Raw genomic sequence first — 22,354 nt, forward strand, 5'->3', positions numbered from 1 at the left:
TGACCGCAACGGTTTCTTTTAACTCGATTTTCTCGATAACGGCTGAGAAGTGCATCTTGGTGCTTTGCCACATTACACCTCTGGCCATGAGCTTTTATTATGCGCGGTATGAATCGAATCTGAATTTCACAATTGGCGGCCTCCCCTTGTAAGACGAAATGGCTGCAGGAAAAATCTGAAGACATCGAAAAAGATATGATTGTCGGAAGGACAGACTCAGCATACAGGAAAGTCAAAACAACCTTTGGTGACATTAAAAGCAACGGTGGTAACATTAAGAGTGCAACGGGAATTCCACTGTTAAATGCAGAGGAGAGAGCAGATAGGTGGAAAGAATACATTGAAAGCCTCTATGAGGGTGAAGATTGGTCTGATGTGATAGAAGAAGAAACAGGAGTCGATTTAGAAGAGATAGGGGATCTAGTATTAGAATCAGAATTTAAAAGAGCTTTGGAGGACTTACGGTCAAATAAGGCAGAAGGGATAGATAACATTCCATCAGAATTTCTAAAATCATTGGGGGAAGTGGCAACAAAACGACTATTCACGTTGGTGTGTAGAATATATGAGTCTGGCGATATACCATCTGACTTTCGGAAAAGCATCATCCACACAATTCTGAAGACGGCAAGGGCTGACAAGTGCGAGAATTATCGCACAATCAGCTTAACAGCTCATGCATCGAAGCTGCTTACAAGAATAATATCCAGAAGAATGGAAAAGAAAATTGAGAATGCGCTAGGTGATGATCAGTTTGGCTTTAGGAAAAGTAAAGGGACGAGAGAGGCAATTCTGACGTTATGGCTAATAATGGAAGCAAGGCTAAAGAAAAATCAAGACACTTTCATAGGATTTGTCGACCTGGAAAAAGCGTTCGACAATATAAAATGGTGCAAGCTGTTCGAGATTCTGAAAAATTTAGGGGTAAGCTATAGGGAGAGACGGGTCATATACAATATGTACAACAACCAAGAGGGAGTAATAAGAGTGGACGATCAAAAATGAAGTGCTCGTATTAAGAAGGGTGTAAGACAAGGCTGTAGCCTTTCGCCCCTACTCTTCAATCTGTACATCGAGGAAGCAATGATGGAAATAAAAGAAAGGTTCAGGAGTGGAATTAAAATACAAGGTGAAAGGATATCAATGATATGATTCGCAGATGACATTGCTATCCTGAGTAAAAGTGAAGAAGAATTAAATGATCTGCTGAGCGGAATGAACAGTCTAATGAGTACACAGTATGGTTTGAAAGTAAATTGGAGAAAGACGAAGGTAATGAGAAGTAGTAGAAATGAGAACAGCGAGAAACTTAACATCATAATTGATGGTCACGAAGTCAATGAAGTTAAGGAATTCTGCTACCTAGGCAGTAAAATAACCAATGACGGACAGAGCAAGGAGGACATCAAAAGCAGACTCGCTGTGGCAAAAAAGGCATTTCTGGCCAAGAGAAGTCTACTAATATCAAATACTGGCCTTAATTTGAGGAAGAAATTTCTGACGATTTACGTCTGGAGTACAGCATTGTATGGTAGTGAAACATGGACTGTGGGAAAACCGGAACAGAAGAGAATCGAAGCATTTGAGATGTGGTGCTATAGACGAATGTTGAAAATTAGGTGGACTGATAAGGTAAGGACTGAGGAGGTTCTCCGCGGTATCGGAGAGGAAAGGAATATGTGGAAAACACTGATAAGGAGAAGGGACAGGGTGATAGGACATCTGCTAAGACATGAGGGAATGACTTCTATGGTACTAGAGGGAGCTGTAGAGGGCAAAAACTGTAGAGGAAGACAGAGATTGGAATACGTCAAGCAAATAATTGAGGACGTAGGTTGCAAGTGCTACTCTGAGATGAAGAGGTTAGCACAGGAAAGGAATTCGTGGTGGGCCGCATCAAACCAGTCAGTAGACTGATGACCAAAAAAAAGGGTGATGAACAGTAGTGAGCCAATTACAGGATCTTGTAGGACATAAAACTTTTCTTGAACTCTGAATTTAGACTTATTCCTCCCATATCATGGGTTTATATGATCCTCTGTTTTCTGTTGTTAAGATGTGATACCATCATTGAAAGTGCACTGCTTTAATGACCTTTTAGTTTACATATTAGAATTCTGTGAAATAGTAGACCACTGGAGATCACAGAAAATGCCAATAAATTAATGTTTCCTTTTTATTTTTGACATATCTATTTTATCATAAGATTGCATTTGAAAATTCCTCAGGTGTTATGTTTCATTGAACAAAGCTTTTTAATTGAATGCCTTGAATGTCAGAATAGAAAGGAATGCAGACCATCACAGAATTATCGGTAATGGCCACCGGTGTGATAGTTGAACATCTGTGTTGTTTTTGTGTGAGATGTTATAACACAACCATTATAAGGAATAATGCTGGTCACTTTTGGTGTTGAAGTAATTGTCACTTTTTCTGCACAGTACTGCAAAAAAAATCAGCTTATCTTAAATGCAAGAAGAGCTAGCAGATTTGTTTGTTTATTTGTTTAAAACATGCTCCATTACAATATTTCTAATGTGTGTGTGCATATATGTGTGTGTGTGTGTGTGTGTGTGTGTGTGTGTGTGTGTGTGTGTGTGTGTTTGTGGAGTATAGTGTAATATTTGTGTTATATGATGATTATTATAGAAAGGAGAGGGTGAAACTCAGTGCTGGCGCATAGCCTACTCCTTGCGAATAGCATGAAGGGGGCTGCCAAGCTTAATGTCCCTATTCAACGGGTGTATCACCATCAACAGTATCACATGCCATCACTTCATGAAACAATCTGGAGAGGTTTGGTATTTAAAACAGGACAGTGGTGTGTAATCTGGTGATCAGAAACTTTATGTTAGCACCTCCCTCTCCCCTGCTGGTCTAATACTGGCAGTGAAAATCTTTTTCACCACTCAGATTCGAACCGGCTTACCCCCCAGGTTGAGCACCTCAGCCACAGAGGCATGTGAGTTAGCAGTTTTGTGAGTTGTGGTTAGTAGAAGTAATAATAGAGACAGACCAGAAGACTGCATTACAGTCAAGCCTTCCAAAAACTGAAGAGATCCAATAGACATTCCAAGTCTGATAGCTTCAGTTTATCTATCCCCAACAGCCCAATGCTTTGAACTGTGGACAAAAGCATTCATACAGTCCAAGAAGTTCAGAAGCATTCTGACAGTGTGGGAGATAGGTGCAAGTTAAGTTTACTTTTAAGAAGACCAAGAATGAGGGGAATCTCAGAATCATTACACCCCTCTTTGGAAAGTGATTTGAATAAATACTGAACTGTGTTGTCATTTACTTTTATTATTGTAGATTAGAAATTTGTCAGCAGTCTATGATGACTGTCAACATAGAGCTATTGCTTTTGAGTGAGTGCGTTTTTGTGAACCAATCTGTGAGGTAGATATCAGCATGCAAGTAGATGGTTTATTGACTTGAGAAGGATTTAGGAATAGATATGTAGGTGCTACAGCAAAAAGCAGAGCTTTGCTGGTCAAGGGCCTAGATCACATAGATGATATCAATTAGTCTGAATGATACAATGAGATTAAGGTGTTGAATTGATAGGAATTATTCCCCTTGGTGAGACATGATTATTTTGTGTAGAAAAGTTTCACTGATCTGCTTGCCCACATGTAACCCAGTACCCCACACCCAGTTACCAGTCTCCAAGGTATGGCAGAACATGTTGTTCGTCCAGAAAAGCACGCTCCACCTCTTCCTCCCAATCAGATGAAACATGATCATGTAAAAACATTGTTTCGATAGATAGTGTCTACAAAACTTTCCACTGTGGATGTGCTCATTTGATGGATGTAAACTTCTGTACGAGACCCATGAGTACCAAATGTCACCAGGCTACAATGGCAATTGAGTGTCTCCACCTGCTGTGAAGCACCTCACTTATGCTTTGGTGTCATGGCTTTGTGTTGTTTTTGAAGGCAGAGATCAAGAGACACAGCCAACACTGACGATGTCCCAGAAAAACAGTTGAAAGACAGACAGGACATCACACAGCATGAGTTGGTGGCAGTGCATAGCAATCCAGTGTATCAAGATAATCCAAGAAAATAATTGGGGTAAAAAGTATCCAGATAGCATCAGGGTGACAGATCAGAAGATAACATGTTGTCTGCTCTGAGTCCAGCCACAGAACAGCAAAGTCACATTTCACTGGGCAACAACTTGTCAAACAATTACTAAAGCCTTAAGAGAGAGTTCTTTAACATAGGTAGGGCATTATCTCACTTGAGAGTTAGTGAATTTTTGTTTATTAATTCCAATTTAGTATTAACCTTATTGCGATAGTTTTACAAGTATATATTTCATTGTTTTCCATGTGTAAGTAAGATTCTCTAGAATGCTGTTCACAGTAGTCTTTTTCCTCCTAGTATTCCGTCTGAATATCCCTATTATTATTAAAGGTAAGCGAATTATTGACAGTAAATGTTATCTGTTGAGTAGTAAATGTAAGAATTTACTATAAAAAATTCTTACACTACCTTATGCTATAGAAATACACTGAAAAACATTTACCATTGGTACACGGACTGAAATATTTTTTCATCTTAGAGGAAGATCTTGCTGAACAAGAACATGGAGGGGGGGAGTGGGAGACTGTATTTTAAAACCTGTCAGCGTTAATTACAGAGAGTAAATCAATTTCTTGCTAAAATTTACCCTTGGAGATAAATACCATATATTGAAAGTCCACATGTAGTATAATTAGCAAACATGGCAATTTTTAACAATAGCTAAATATGTATTGAACTGGATATACATACTAATCTCCTCCTCATACTTCTCTCTGTCCATCTCCTCTCCTCCTCACCCCTCTCTATGCCCATCACCTTCTACCCCCAGTTCTGTTCATGTCCTCCTGCCCTCCAATTCCTCCTCCCCCACCCTCTCCCTGCCTTTCTATTTGCTTCTCTTCCTCCCTCTCTCTGAGCTTGACCATTGTTTATTGTTATTCAAAACAGAACCTAGATTGAGAACTGAATTTGCTTAAAATGAATGGGTAAATTGCTTGGGATAATAATTTGGTATTCAGCTTATGAGGGAGACCTCTTGAACTAATGTAACTGTGATGTTAATAGCTTCAGTGACAGTACTTTGCATATTCTTAATATGTGAATGGATGGGATTGTGGTTAAATGCTCTGATATCATAGTTCAAACTGACTGCCAGAAAGGAAACTAAACCATACATTTTAACAGCACAGCATTTCCTTCCTTGCAATTGGTTTTAGCAGAAAATCTAAACATGTTGCTTAAAAAAAGTGTATCCCATGTCTGTCTAATGTTTATTAGAGTATCATGTAAAAAGTTGAAGTAAATCAACAAGAACTTATCAATGCATTTAGAAAAATACATTATATAGCCTGTGTCTGTCTAAATGTTCATCAGAGAATTGCATAAAAATTCTAAATAAATCTGTCAAGAAGGTCTTAAGATTTTGCTAACAATGTTTCCCTATTACAACAATATTTCCATTGTTTCCCTATTAAATAGATAACCTATGTCTGTCCAAATGTTCATTCCCCCCCTGCAATCTACATCTTTTTGAATTTGTCTACCACATTTATCTCTTGGTCTCTTCCCCCCCCCCCCCCCCCCCCCCCCCCCCCCCCCACACACACACACCCTTATCTCAATTATTAAGTTGATGTCTCAAAATGCGACCTATCAACTGTTCCCATCTTTCTGTCAAGTTGTGCCACAAATTTTTTTTTCTCCAGAATTCTATTCAGTACCTCCTCAATTAGTTACATGATCTACCCATCTAATCTTCAGCATTCTAGCACCACATTTCAAATGCTTCTATTCTTTTCTTGTCTGAACTGTACATCATCCATATTTCCCTTCCACAGAAGACTACACTCCAGATAAACACCTTCAGAAAAGATTTCCTAATACTTAAATCTTTATTCAACAGTGTAGGAAAAGATAGATTGCTACTTATTGTAAATATGAAACATTTCATTGGAGACAGGCACAATTAAAATACACTTACACATAAGATTTTGAGCCCAGCCTTCAAGGAAAGAAAGAGACTGCCTTCTGTTCTGAGCTGCCGGAGCTGGTGGTCATGTATGCATAAGGTGTGCTTGCTTGTGTGAATGAATGGTGTGTGATTCTTTTTCTTTTTCTGATAAAGACTGTGACAGTAAGTTTTTGTGTAAGTGTCTTCTGATTATGCCTATATGCAACTTAACATATTATATTCATTATATTCTTTTGATTATGCCTATATGCAACTTAACATATTATATTCATGGTTTATAGTAATCTATCTTTCCCTACATTGATAACATTCCAACATGGAGTTTCCATTGTTTAAAACTGTATTCAATGTTAACAAATTCCTGTTCTTCAGAAACACTTATTTTGCCATTGCTAGTCCACATTTTATATCCTTCGTACATCACCCATCATCAGTTACTTGCATTTTACAGCCCAAATAGCAAAACTCATCTACTACTTCCAGGGTAACATTATCTACCGTAAGCTAATTTCCCAAGCAATGCCTAATTTGACTACATTCCATTACCCTTGCTGTACTTTTTTTGACGTTGATTATATATCCCCTTTTCAAGACACTGTCCATCCATTCAACTGCCCTCCTAAGTCCTTTACTGTTTCTGATAGAATGACAGTGTCATTGGCAAATCTCAAATTTTTTGCTTCTTCTCCCTGAATTTTTAATTCCTTCACCAAGTTTTTCTTTTTTTACCTTTGCTGCTAGCTCAGTCTACAGCTTGAATAACATTGGTAACAGGCTACAACCCTGTCTCAGTTCCTTCTCAACCATTGTTTTCCTTACATGCTCTTTGACTCTTATAACTGCATTTTGGCTTCTCTACAAGTTGTGAATAGCCTTTTGCTTTCAGTGTTTTACCCCTGATTCTTTCAGAATTAGGAAGAGTGTGTTCTATTCAGCGTTGTAAAATGCTTCTTCTAAGTCTGCAAATGCTATAGCAGCAAGTTTATTTCTCCTTAACCTATCTTCTAAGATAAGTTGTATTACATTGTATGTTACAACATATCTCTGGAATGAAAACTGATCTTTCCCGCTGTCAGCTTCTCCCACTCTTTCTGTTCTTTTGTAAATAACATTTCTGGGTGACAACATTAAAAAGGATGTTGCCTTTGTGTAGTAGTATAGATATTATTGTTTTTCGGAAAAATTCCTTATTGTTTTTTCCAATGTCTTTATCTGCATGAAATTTTCAACATTGTCAAGTGTCTCATTTATTCCACCATTTAGACATACGTCTAAATAGCTGTGCATATTCTCATGATGTTCCACATTTATAATATAATGTGGACAGAAACTACAGTGTTGATTTCATTACCTGAATTATCATCATCATGTACATTGTTGCAATCTTTTTAGCTCTGAATGTTCTTAAAAATTTATTTGTCTGTCTTACACTGAGGTGAAAAAAAGTCATGGGATAGCGGTATGCACTTATATAGACAATGATAGTATCAAAGGTAAAAAGGGCAGTGCATTGGCAGAGTGGTCGTTTCTACCCAGATGATTCATGTGAAAAGAGTTCTGACATGATTATGGTCACACAACAGGAATTGACAGACTTTGGATGCAAAATGATAGTTGGACCTAGATGCTTGGGACATTCTGTTTCAGAAATTGTTAGGCAATTCAATATTCTGAGAACCACAGTGTCAAGAGTATGCCAAGAATACCAAATCTGAGACATAACCTCTCACCATGGACAATGCAGTGACTGACAGCCTTTACTTAACGACCAAGAGCAGCGGTGTTTGAGTAGAGTTGTCAGTGCCAACAGACCAGCAACAGTATGCGAAATAACCACAGATATCAATGTGGGATGTACAATGAATGTATCCATTAGGACAGTGTGGCATAAGGGCAGTGCGGCAAAATTTTCCATTAATGGGTTATGCAAGCAGATGATGGTCACAGGTGCCATTTCTAACAGCATGACATCATTTGCAGAACCTCTTCTGGGCTTGTGACAATCGTGGTTAGACCTACGATGGCTGGAAAACCATGGCCTGGTCAGATGAGTCCCAATTTCAGTTGGTAAGAGCTGATGGTAGTGTTCGGGTGTAATTTGCTCCCATGAAGCCATAGACCCAAGTTGTCCACAAGGCATGGTGCAAACTGGTGGTGGCTTAATAATGGTGTGATCTGTATTTACATGGACTTGGCTGGGTCCTTCAGTCAAACTGAATCAATCATTGACTAGAAATGATTATGTTTGGCTACTTGAAGGCCATTTGCAGCCATTCATGTACTTCATCTTCCCAAAGAATAATGGAATTTTTATGAATGACAATGTGCCATGTAACTGTGCCACAATTATTTGTGATTGGTCTGAAGAACATTCTGGAGAATTTGAGCAAATTATTTGGCCACCCAGATTGCCTGGCATGAATCCTATTGAATATTTATAGGACATGACTGAGACATTAGTTCATGTAGAAAATCCTGCACCAGCAACACTTTCATGAATATGGATTTCTATAGAGGCAGCATGGCTCAGTATTTCTGCAGGGCACTTTGAACAACTTGTTGAGTCCATGCCTTGTTGAGTTGCTGCACTACCCTGGAGAAAAGGAGATCTGACTTGATATTAAGTGGCATCCCATGACTTACGTTACCTCATTGTAATGTTCGTCCAGTGATGTTGTATCACTGTCTAACAATGTAGCCACTCTCCCAAACATTGATTAGAGCTTAGTTGTCTTTCAGTATCCACCTATTTTTGAGCTGCTGAAGAATCTGCAACTTTAGACAATCCTTCATGAGGAAAACAGTTTCCAGTAATGCAATTTTGTCATATGATGACATGTTTGGAGACCATGACTGTTATTTGAAAATGAATGTTGATGGTGTTGAGACAGCAACCAGCCACAAATTTATTTTAAGTTCCTTTATTCAAAAGGTACCTTTTGTGGCTGGTTGCTGTCTCAACACCATCAACATTAGTATTCAGTAATCTCTGACATCACCACATTCTGTGTAGGAATATAGGCTATGACAGGAGGAATGGTCAGAATTCAGATATATGACAGGGACAATCATCTGAGGCAAAAAAGCCTAATTAACATGGACTTTAAGATGCATCCTTTAACAGCTGTGAGCATTTCTTCATCTTTGCTACTGTGAAACACATCTCTTCTACTGAACAAGGCTTATAGCTCTAAAGGTACACATTTCAAAGCCCATGTTTGCTAGACAGTTTTTTTCTTGTTTTGGTCCATACTACCACTTCCCAAAATATGTAAGTAGAAAAGATTTGTTTGATTGATTGATTGATTTTTATTGTTGTAGAGACTTCAGAGTATCAGCGATGAAGAAGTGCTCATAGATCTTAAGATATGTTACTTAGAATCTTTTTGCCTTTTTCTTCTCTGTCTGTAACCCTCACACCACCTCATCTGTTCACCTCTGTAACCTTGAACATTCTTTATTGTCATTGGAAACAAAATCTATATTGAGAACTGAATTCACTTAAAATGAATGGGTAAATCAGTTGGGATAATGGGTACATTGGCCATTCTTCCTGGGACACCCTGTTCAATTTCCAGTGCAGCTAACAGAGTGCTTTGATTGAATTAAAAGTTTTTGGAACAGTTACTTTCAGTATTGAAATTTCAAGGTTTGTATACTACCTTGATCACATGGTTATAAAACACTTGTGTTATTTGAATGCAAAATTATAATCATAACAGCTTTTAATTTAATACCAGACTTTGTTAGGTGTTTAGCAACAACTGCCACATAACATTTTCTTATAAAAATTGCTTATTGAATTTGAGAATCCATTCAATGAACATAGCAGCCACCATCCATGCCTTCGTGTACACAGTATATTTAACTGGAAATATCCTTGCATTTTTAAAACACCATGGTTTTAAACTTGTGACAAGTAAGGATTGCTTTTCAGATCCATCCAAAGTACATCCTATCCATTCTATAATTATCTCATTAAAGTATTTTCCCCATCAAACTCAAATGTCACTTGCATTGATTAATTTTAACTGAATAAGAATCAGTAAAATATGCCACTTTTATCACTCCTGAAGACATATTTCATGTCATATTGTTTAAGAACAGAAGGCAAGTTAGGCTGCAGTCAATCTGTCATCACACTCGGTAACTCTTGGTTAGCTTCACTGCAAACATTTTTAATGCTATGCTACTCCTTTTGTTTAAATGTTCCAATGAGCCTGGCTTTGTAGAAGATTCAGTAGACACGTGTTGTGTGAATTCATAAAACCTTACTAGCAATAAAGGTTCTGATGACAGTGTATTCTGAACATGTTTGAAACAAACCAGAAATACAGTTTCTTTGTCTTTGTGTTCAGGCGTTCTCATACATAATCTCTCTTGCTCTAATATATACTGTGCTCAAACCTTGTCACATTAGATTAGATTAGATTTACTTTCATTCCAATTGATCTGTAGTGAGGAGGTCCTCCAGGATGTGGAACATGTCAGAAAAACATGACAAATATATACAAGTAAAACAAATAAGCTAATGTACCATTCCACAGGTCCCAAGTGGAATGATCATCATTTTTTAATGAACATTATATGAAAGTCATTTTACAAATACTAATGCACTGAATTTAAAATAAAACAGTTTTTTAATTATTTATAAGGTAATAAACATGTAATAGAACTACTATAATACTTATTTACAATGAACACATTATTGCACTGAAATGGTGCAGAAGTTACATTGTACACACACACACACACACACACACACACACACACACACACACAAATTTTCAATGAACACATTACTGCACTGAAATTGTGCAGTAGTTATATTGTACTTATATACAAATCAGTTGGTTTTACTGAGAAATTCATCAATGGAGTAGAAGGAGTTGGCCACCAAAAAATCGTTTAGGCTTCTCTTAAACTGAATTTCATTGGTTGTTAAGCTTTTTATGACTGCTGGCAAGTTATTGAAAATGTGTGTTCCTGAATAATGCACACCATTTTGTACAAGACTAAGTGACTTTAAATCCTTGTGAGGATTATTCTTATTTCTAGTATTGATTCCATGGATTGAGCTGTTGGTTTGAAAAAGTCATATATTTTTAATGACAATTTCATTAAGGAATAAATATGTTGGGAAGCAGTAGTTAGTATCCCTAGTTCCCTAAACAGGCTTCTGCAAGATGTTCTTGAGTTCACACCACATATAACTCTTACTGCACGTTTTTGTGCCCAGAAAACTTTAGCTTGGCTTGATGAATTACCCCAAAACATAATCCCATATGACATTATGGAATGAAAGTAAGCATAGTATGCCAGCTTTTTCATTTTTATATCCCATATGTCTGACAAAATTCGCATTGCAAACAGAGATTTGTTAAGACGCTTTAGCAGTTCTGTGGTGTGCTCCTCCCAGTTGAATTTATTATCAAGCTGTAATCCCAAGAATTTAACACTGTCCACTTATTCTATATTCTTGTCATCGTATGTTAGACATATACTTGTGGGACACCCCTTACAAGTTCTGAACTGCATGTAGTGTGTTTTTTCAAAGTTTAATGACAAAGAATTGGCTAGGAACCAGTGATTAATGTCCACAAATATTTTATTGGCTGATATTTCTAAGACTACACTTGATTTGCTATTTATTGCAATGTTTGTATCATCGGCAAACAAAATGAACTTGGCATCTGGTAATGTTACTGATTAAAGGTCATTGATATAAACAAGAAAAAGTAAGGGCCCCAAAATGGAACCTTGTGGGACCCCACATGTAATTAGTTCCCAGTTGGATGGTGCCTGATAGCTTGATACATGTCTCTTTCCTAATAACACCCTTTGTTTCCTGCCAGAGATATAAGATTTGAACCATTTTGCAGCATTTCCTGTTACACTGTAATATTCTAATTTACTTAAAAGGATATTGTGATTTACACAGTCAAATGCCTTTGACAGATCACAAAATATACCAGTTGCCTGCAATTTTTTGTCTAATGAATTAAGCACATTTTCACTGTAAGTGTAGATAGCCTTCTCAATATCAGAACCTCTTAGAAATCCAAACTGTGACTTTGACAGTATGTTATTTGAGATAAGATGGTTATAAAGCTGACTGTACATTACTTTTTTGAAAATTTTTGAAAATGCTGGCAACAGTGAAATTGGACGGAAATTTGATGCTATTTCTTTATCTCCCTTCTTAAACAGTGGCTTAACTTCAGCATATTTCAGCCATTCAGGAAATATTCCACTGATAAGCGACTGGTTAATATGTTACTTAGCTCAGAATCACATTCTTTAATTAACTTTGTTGATATTTCATCATACCCACTAGATGGTTTTGATTTTATAGATTTTATGATGGACGTTATTTTTGTTGGGGTAGTGAGGGTCAAATTCATATTATGGAAGTTACTTGAAATGTCTGGTCTGAGGTATTCCATAGCAGCATCTACCGAACCTGACAACCCCATCTTTTCAGTAACAGTTATAAAATGTTTGTTAAAAAGTTCTGCAACACTATACACATCTGTCATCAATGTGTCATTTACTCTTAATGCTATTTGTTACTCTTCATGTCTGGTTCTACCGGTCTCCTCCTTCACTATATCCCATATTGTCTTTATTTTGTTATCTGATATGACTGTCTTTTCCTTGTAATATATTTGCTTTGACATCCGTATTACAGTCTTTAATATTTTGCAGTATTTCTTATAATGTGCTATAGCATCAACATTGGAAATGTTTCGGATTGACAGATACAGTTTTCTTTTTGTTTTACAAGATACCCCTATTCCTCGAGTAATCCATGGCTTCTTTGTAGACTTTGCTCTAACCTTGGTAAGTTTTGGGGGAAAGCAGTGTTCGAATAAGATAAGCACTTTATTAGCAAAAGTGTTATGTTTTTCATTCATGCCATGAGTACTGTAAACATCAGTCCAGTGAATGTCTCTGAGGAGTGTCCTATAATAATCAATTTTTGGCTTACTGATTACCCTCTTGAGCTCAGATTTATCAGATTTTATATCCTGTTCAGTATTAACATTTGACAGAAGGAACTGCATGTCATGGTCTGAGAGGCCATTGACTATTGGTTTTGTAATATAATTTTGTTCATTGGCCTTTTCTATAAAGATATAATCAATGGCTGTTTGTGAGCAAGTGGCTATCCTAGTGGGGAACTTTACAGTGGGAATTAAGTTGAATGATAGTGTTACTAACTCAAATAAGTTCTTATTGGGAGAGTCTTTAAGAAAATCTACATTGAAATCACCAGCAACCACTATTTCTTTGTTTTTGGTTGCTAAATGTGCCAGTACAGCTTCAAGGTGGTTTACAAACAGATTAAAGTTACCTGCGGGTGCTTGATATACACTTAATATTATGAAGGATTTTTTGTGAAATTCTAATTCTGTTGCACATGCTTCCATATGCTGTTCTAGGCAAAATTTATGAATGTCTATGTTCTTAAATTTATGACAGTTCCTGATGAATGTGGCAACTCCTCATTTCTCCATTTCTGAACTACAAAAGTGAGATGCTAACCTAAAACCTGTAACACTTAAAAGTTCTATACCAGTGGTCACATGATGTTCAGAGAGGCAGATTATGTCAGCTGAGTTTGAAGACTCTAATTCATCTATGCAGATAGTTAATTCATTAATTTTATTTCTCAGTCCTTGAATATTTTGATGCAATAAAGATAGCTGACATTTCACATTGACTGAGTTAAAATTGGGTGGCGTTAAAACATCTGCTGACTGTTCAAAATTCTTAACCAATGGCTGTTTATGCTGATGTAATAAGCTGGAATTATGTTTTTTGATTTCTTTCTCAATCTGAAGATTTGTCTCAGTCCTAACCTCTCTTAAAATTTGCTTTCTTTCAGACCTTCCTGCCCTAAAAAGGGTCTTTTGTGAACCCTACAACCACTGGTATTTTACCACTCATGACAGTGCCTCGTCCCTTTAACTTTCCTGCTATTTCCCCAGCCAATTTACCCTTCACAGTGTCAGCTCTTTATTTAAATTTTGTTAAAAATGTAAAGTTGGCAATGTCAGAGTAATTAAAGATTGACATTTTCAACTTCACTTTTTATCAATATTTGTTTTAAGTGAAATAACCATTTGTTTTGTTCTTGATTTCTCACCATTGTAAAATAACAGATTTACATTTATCTGTACTTGAAAATAAAAGACACAAAATTTTTTGGATTACTGAAGAATGGGATAAAACCGTTGGATTTGACCAATGATATCAGAAGTTACCATAGATGATTCTTTGCACAGATTTAACAGCAAATACAAATGCTGAGAAACAAAGGAATACAGGACAGAGAAAACAGATGTTAGACATACATCACATACATTCATGTTTCGAACATAATATTAAGTATATTGCTTCTTTGACTCTTAGTGTCCCATTCTTCAATTGGCCTATTGTGCTCAACTGAAGAATGGGCTTTTAGTGCAAAACAGAAAGAAAAAAAAGGGACATAAATAATGTTGTGTCCCGAACTTCGGTTTATCTGTATAGGTCAACTGCAGCATGAGATACAAATTTAACATATTCAACTTTTTCACCTTCGCTAGCGCTAGTATCCTATTCTTCAGTTGACTTATATAGATCAACTGAAGTAAGGGTCACAAAATTTTCATCTGTCGATCTTTTCACTTTTGATAGTACTAGTATCAACTGAAAAGTATCATAGTAGTACTACTGCTAGTGAAGGTGAAAAGGAACAACAACTGTCAAATTTGTATTCCATACTGCAGTTGATGAAACCTGCTTCAAGTCTTCCATATTCACAGGAAAGGATCAATTGATACCTTCAAACAAAAAACAAAGAGTAAAAATTGTTCAGAATGAAAAGCTGTTCTTCCAGAATACCTGAAACTCACTAAGAATGAATTGGAATAAACAAATGATTTAAATTAATTCAAGTGACAAAAATCATACACAATGTATAGTACTGTCTTTTAAAAACATGTTCATTTATTTCAATTTACAATGATGACACCTCACCACAGAAGATAACGAATTTATTATCTATGACTCAAAAATAAAGACATTGATATCTATGAATGACCTATGATGTCATTGGTCAGTTACTATCTATGGCTCAAAAATAAAGACATTGATATCGATGAATAAACAATGACATCATTGGTCAAAACTGACGGGTTGTATCCCATTCTTCAGTTGACCCATAACTTGGACAGAAAATTCACTGATTTCAGCAATTCATTAACTTAAAGTGCACCACTTACTGAGTTCAGAAATTAGCTGAAGTGTTTCAGTAATGACAGTACCCAAAGACAAGTGGTAACTTAGTAACAGTAGCAACCAGTGTCATTTGTGTGTTCTAACAAAAGAAAATAAACCAATAAATCAAAACTGTGAGAGGCATATTGTTTTTCATATCAAACAACATGGTTTTATGTTGAAAGAAAAGAAAAGCTATAAAATTGCATAGCATCTTACAGGGAGAGCATTATTTTGTGGTAAATGATTTTTCATTTTAAGTATTTTTGTGTCTCGTTTTTCCTTCCAATGATTTATTTTAGATATGTTGCCCTAGAAGACAAGTCTGTGACAAAACATGGAGTGAAAGTAAGTAAAATATATTAAATATAATGATTTCAAGTCATGACATGGAGAAATATTTTTAAAATCAAAACAAGGAAGCTGAATTTCTCGATGTCTTCAATTATATTTTGACTTTATTTTAGCTCGCCATACAGATGATCTAAAAGGAATTTTATGTGTTATGTTCCATTTAGTGTACAAGTATTAATGTCCATTTCTAGTACTGCAGATAACTATTAGTGTTTCATATTCCATTATATGAGTCCTTGGAAGATTAAATTTTAAAATGTTTACTGTGGGCCTATTGTCTGCCTGGATATTAGTACTGGTGGTGTGTCATATTTTTTAGTTTGTTCTCTTTACTACCATGCTAGTCTCAACTGCAAGTGTTATATTTTTTAAACACTCATGTAAATTAATTGGTAGATGATTCATATAGGTTTAGAGCATGAGTGCATCCAATATCATATTTTGAATGATTCTGTGGCCTTTGATTTCAAGCCATATTTCCTGGGACCCCCTACTTCTTGTGGAGCAGATAAAACAGCAAGTGGTTATCTTTAATGTCTTAATATTTTGATTTCCAAGTAAATTTTTATACTACGCATATTAAAATGGTTGAGAACATCATGAATACACCAACTAGATAGTTTTTCTTTCCCACCAGTGTGAGGAAAACATTTATAAGACCATATCAAGCTTTCTTTACATTTATGAGAGCTGAACTGAGAAACATTTAGCAAACCATTCTGTGAAAACATACAGTATCCTATTATAGTCCACTTTCCAAAAACATTTTAAGTATATGGAAAGATTGAAACATGTGTAATTAGAGGGAATATGCATATCTCCATTTTTTATGAATGAGTGTTGTTGCTGCTTACATGAAATATAGATTTAGACACTGGCAGGCATAAAAAGTAACTCATGGGTGGTCCAATCGAGCTAGTGCAAAATTTGATGCTGTTTAAAAACACTATCATAGTCCAATTAGTTACAATTCATTAGTGGCATTTTTTTAATAATGTCCTACCTGTGTCATTATACAGTGTCTCCTGGGGTAAATACAATGCACCTGCATTTGATTCTTTATCAAAAAATGGAATGTATTTTAGCAGTATGAAGTAAATATGAATTTGGTGGCCAGTGATTTCAATATCTAATTTTTTATGCTACACCCATTGAGAGGAAACTTGTTCTTACTTATCTCTATGTACTTATTTAATAATTTTTTTAACTAGCATTCCTCCACAGCTTCACTCACATATGTGTTTGAACATAGGGTGAAGTGGGGTAAGTGTAACCATGGGGTTAGTGTAACCACGGCTTATGGTGCCTTAAAGAAGCAGTATTTTTACCTCTGACCTATCACACATATTAATTTACTCCTTTCTTTGTTATATTTCACCATAAGTTGTCAAATCTGACATAAATTGGTAATTAATTTTTGGACTTGAATTGACGACTACATTTTCACTCTGCAAGTGAGTGACATGCTCAGAATTTGGTGGTCTGTCATTTTTGCTGTTTTAAAGATAACTGCACAATTTTTTGGTTACAAACTAACTTTTGCATGGCAATTTCAAATATTAGATTCATTTTACTCTACTGATAAAGCTCTTGATATGCCAGGCATGGTTACACTTACCCCAACTTTTTCCCATGTGGGGCAAGTGTAACCAACAGGCTGGGGCAAGTGTAACCAGGAGGGGTTACACTTGCCCCAAACAATCTTACCAGAACAGATTTATTTATTTAAGCCGTAACTTTGTTTTTGCTATCACACTAGATCAACTAAACTGGCCTTCCTGTACATATGGATACCAGAATACTTGATGTGCTGGATTTGTAGGCCTACTGAGTTTGTGTGAGATATATTTTATTTTTTATTTAAGTCTACTATATTTTTAAACCACGTTTCCTTTTATAAAATATGACAAAGTCCAACAGTGTAGTCCCACTGGTAAAACAAAGAAGAAAAGGATTGCACCAGGAGCTGAAGTTATCACTTTTCAAGATGCCATCTATAAAGAAAAAGATTTTAAAGGAAACAAGAATAATAAGGAGAAAGCAAAACGAAAAAGCATTATCGACATAAAAAAGGGCTTGGTAATGAAAAGTAAATCTTCCAAACAAAGTGCTGTTACTTTATTCGAAATGGCATCTCGGAATGTTGTGGAAAAAAATCCCTGATTGCTCAGGTGGGTAACAAGGAAAAAAGACTGGCAGTTGAATCAACAAGTGAAGAAAGTGAAACTGAAGGAGGCCTATCTTTAATAAGTAGTGTTGAAGGAAATGGGACCATAATAACACTGGACAATATCAGGAAAGAAATGATAAACTGTGAAGAAGAAAAAGAGGCAAACTTTTTTGAAGCCAAAGATAAAATTACAGTTGGAAACTATGCTCTGGTAGCTTTTGCAACAAAATGTAAGAAAGTTCATTTTATTGGCCAAGTTACAAAAATTAGTGATTTAGGAGATCCAGAAGTGATTTTCCTCAGATGCAAAATTAAGACAAAGCATGGTACCACATTCTACTGGCCTGATAGAAGAGATGAGACGGAAGTTCCATCCTCTGATGTCATTTCAGTGCTGCCTGAGCCTACTTTGAGTCGCAGGGGAGACCTGACATTTGGTGTTACATTTGATTCATACAACATTCAGTGACTAAGTAATAGTTAGGGCCTAAGTGTGAATATAATAAGTTGAATTAGGGCAGTTTAGCGTTAAACACAAATTGCCAACAACTTTAGTTTAATTACCATGAAAAATAATAGAAAGTGAACTTATAAAGTGAATTTTTCTTTTCTCTTGATACTAGATAGTTTATTATTTTTGTTAAATTGCCTACTAAAGAAAAAATATTACTTTTGTAGAATTTAAACTAATCAATTACTGGCCTAAAACAAAAATAAATCATCTATGAAGCATTCTGTTTCAGTGTTTTATGGTTTAGGCTAACACTTATTTTTTAGTTTAGCTAACATTTTCTGTGTATTTCATAATATACAAAGAGGCGTGTGCAAAAAAGTTCATATCTTGAGTAAAATTTAAGATATTTTAATAATTTAAAAATCCTCAAATTCAGTAAAAATTGGGTAATCAGGTCACTTACCCCAAGTCTCTTTTACAATGCTCTGTATGTGTACAACAATGTGGGGTTACACTTGCCCTGAACCATGGGGCAAGTGTAACCTCACAACACAAAATTTTGAAAACAATTAATTGACCATATAATTTCTTTTTTCAAAAACAAAATGTAGATTGTTTAAAAGTCAATAAGTCAAACTTTAAGCATGAGAAATTTCAAAATCATATCTTCAATAACAAGTTGGCAATTTGGTGTCAAAGTTGAACTATGCCAAAACATGGTTACACTTACCCCACTTCACCCTATATCAAAATAAACTTCTCCTCCCCTTCTCTGTGTCCACCTCTTCCTCCCTGTCTGTTCACCTCATCCTTCTGCCTCTATTTGTCTCCTACTCCCCACTCTTCCTGTCTCTTCATCTCATCCCACTCTCCTTGTGCATGTCCTTCACCCTGTCTCTCTGACCTTATCTTCCTCCCACCTCCCTCCGACCATGTCCTTTTCTCACTTTTTCTTTCTATATCCACCTCCCTCTCTTCCCCTTCCACCTGCCCATCACCCTTCTACACCTTCCTCTTGCATCTTACCCTCCCCCTCCGCCTCTCTCTATTTCCTCCCCTCCCTTGCTCTGTCCATTCCCTTCTCTACCTACCTGAACCTATCTCTAACCATGCCCATTGGCATGTGTAGCCCCTGCAATACAGTTCAGTAAAGCAGGCCAATACTACTCCCACAACACCCCTGTCATGGAGGGCAGGCTGCACATCGGGGGCTTGAAAATAATTTATTTGCCCCTGGTGTATAGGTCGCCATACAAAGCAGGTCAATAAAGTGGACTGATATTATTCCAACACAACATACCTGTCACACAGGACAGCCTGCATGTCAGGCACCAGGAAACCATTTTTGTGCAACTGACATGTAGGCTGACCTGCAAAGCAGGTTGTTTTGGAAGGCCAGTAGGTTCCCACACAACATGCCTGTCATGCAGGGCAGCCTATATGCCAGGAGCTGGAAAAAACATGTGTTTGCCCTATCTCCATTCCTACCAGAGCTCTATAAGGTTATAAACCCCACAGGGCTGATACTCATCAGGTCTATTGCTTCTGTGAAAAACTGGTAGAAATCCCAGAGGCTCTTTTCAGTTTGTACTGTACTTTCCTGTTAAAACTCTACGGTGAAGTCATTTCAGATGGTTGCAGCCCAGATGAGGGTTCCATTCATGTACATAATATTTCAGTAACTAATAACTGTTTTCATCAAGTGCTGCAAACAGTGGTCTTGAATGTTCTCTGTGTATGGACTGCAGCCACTTGGTAAATAAATGATGTTACGCTCTGTTTACCAGAGCCTGACTTTTGACACCTGCTTCATTCTTTAATGTACATTTATTTTTCAGCGCCAGCATTGTTATTCTGTGAAATTCGCCACATGTTGCGATATTTTAAATCTAGATATGCAATGCTTTGAATGATTTTAAAAGTGAGGATTGGTTAGATTAAAAATTTGTTCCTATTTATTAAGTTTTCCAATATTATAATTCTAATAGCACATTGGTAGGCCTCGCACAGCGCTCTTTGATCAGCATACACTTTTAACATAAAGACAGTCTTCATTAAAAAATGTTTTCCACTAAAACGTAATTAAATATCTGTGCCCCATAATATCAACAAGCCTTGTAACAGGTCACTCTTCTCCCCTAGACATGCTTATCCCACAGATTTGTTTGAGAGCCTAACTGAAATTTAGAATGTATTGGAAAGGACTAGTGACAGTTTAAAGCTTGTAGTTGGTACATGAGGAGAATGCAGACAGCACAATTGACAGTCATTGCTGCTGAAAGATGTTTCTTGGTTCAAGTCATTCTCTGGTAATCATGTCAAATTGTGTAACACTGAATAAGCTTTGTAAAGAGTAAAAATATATAAACTGAACTCTCAACATATGTAGACCTGTCATCATGTGCACAGAAAACAACATCTCAAGCTTCTGTCGCTGTTTTTGCCACAGCTGTTGCTTATTTAATGTCACAAGATACTACAGCAATAGAAGGAGGTGTAGCAACCTTACAGTGAGTAGTGTTGTGTGGAAATTCCCCTCAGACCAAAGAGCACACTGTCTGTATCATTGTACAGCATTTACACGCATCCTGAATGTTATTTCAAGGTATCATAAATCTTCAGGACACTACCATCTCTGCTCATTGTATTTGACTATTCAGTAACGATTATGTCATTGCAGTATAGATGTTAGTGGAGTGAAAATAATGTGTATCATTTTGCCTGACAGTAGAATTCTTGAGCTCATCTGCAGCTACAATTTTAATAATTCTCCATCTGCTCAGTAATGTAACAAAGCTTGGTTCTTTGTGGTTAACAACATTCATTTGTAGAGCAGAGAATAGTACAATGTATCACATGGTGCAAAGACATCATCAGAAAATTGTAAGGTGATGCTTTCCAATATGCAAATGGCATTATCAATAGGGACAAGTAAGACTTGAGGCTTTAAGAGGGGGGTATATACGTCGTGACCCTATAACATTTTCTGTAAAAAACAGAATGGTTGCTTATTTTTCAGAGTAAAGGAGGGGAGGAGGGACAAAATGTGAAACAGGTAGTACTCAATTGTCAAGGACCAAAGTCTGAGAAGTGACAAATGAAGTAATGCTGCCTCTGCATAAAATTATTCATCAGAGATGAATACAGTGTAATGGATACAATGTATTCTGATTATCTGTGATGTGCTATTTTTATGTATATGTTTTACCTGGCAAGATACCTGCTTACAGGCCCTCTCCTGCATGTAAACAGGAAGTTGTGACAGATATCATGCATCATAGGTGTATCTTTGACCCTTGTGTCTATCTTTTTTTCCAGATTATATTGACTGTATCTCTTATAATATGGTGCGAGAATGTACATCTTGTATTTATGCCAGACAAGAATATTAAGCAAGCCCTGTCTGCATTTGAAAAGAAATGTTTTCAGGTAAGGTATAAGTCATCAAAAATGTGAAAATAAATGTGAACAGGTTCTGTTAAGTTTTGTTTTGTACATAATTGTAGTGTTTTCTGTGTGCTTATGATTTAGGTTATAATATTATTATATTCTCTTTCAAGATGCAATAAGATAAACATAAGATACCTAACAATGGAATGTTACCTACAGGGTGGAATGTAACAATATTATGAAAAATATATCTGTCAGGCACAAATATCTCTGTCAGACAAAAGTAATATTAATAGACCCTGTTATCAGAGCTTCATTCATTCAAACTCTGAATTTTATTTGCTGTAAAAATAATGTGTTCTAACTAGACCGAGAGCAAACAGTAAATAATTAGTTTTTCTTATGCCTGTACTTGATAATGAACACTTTCCACTAAACTCAAGTCATTATTATATTCCATAGAAAATATTAAACCTTTTAGAAACAATTCCTTGAAAACTTTTATGATAATCTGAATTCCAAGCCCAGAAATAAATGTGAGTTGGCAACCACTCAACTACAGTGTATTTATTTATTAATCATGTACACATGCAACAAAGCAGAAAATCCCACTAGCCTTCAAGTCACCACTGCATTTTCCATCTGTCTCTCTCTCTCTCTCTCTCTCTCTCTCTCTCTCTCTCTCTGTCTCTCTCTCTCTCTCTCTCTCTCTC

At 36.3% G+C, this 22,354-nt stretch overlaps 1 protein-coding gene across 1 annotated transcript in view; it reads left to right on the top strand.

Moving 5' to 3' along the window:
* The window catches only part of LOC124795954 (dynein axonemal heavy chain 6), a 1,096,896-nt gene that overhangs the window by 354,189 nt on the left and 720,353 nt on the right, over positions 1-22,354 (top strand). Inside the window, exon 23 of the mRNA XM_047260034.1 lies at positions 21,570-21,680. Within this exon, the coding sequence (XP_047115990.1) occupies positions 21,570-21,680 (111 nt within the window). The remainder of the gene's footprint in view (positions 1-21,569; positions 21,681-22,354) is intronic.

Source organism: Schistocerca piceifrons, chromosome 4, assembly GCF_021461385.2.
Source record: "Schistocerca piceifrons isolate TAMUIC-IGC-003096 chromosome 4, iqSchPice1.1, whole genome shotgun sequence".
Taxonomy (NCBI): Eukaryota; Metazoa; Arthropoda; class Insecta; order Orthoptera; family Acrididae; genus Schistocerca; species Schistocerca piceifrons.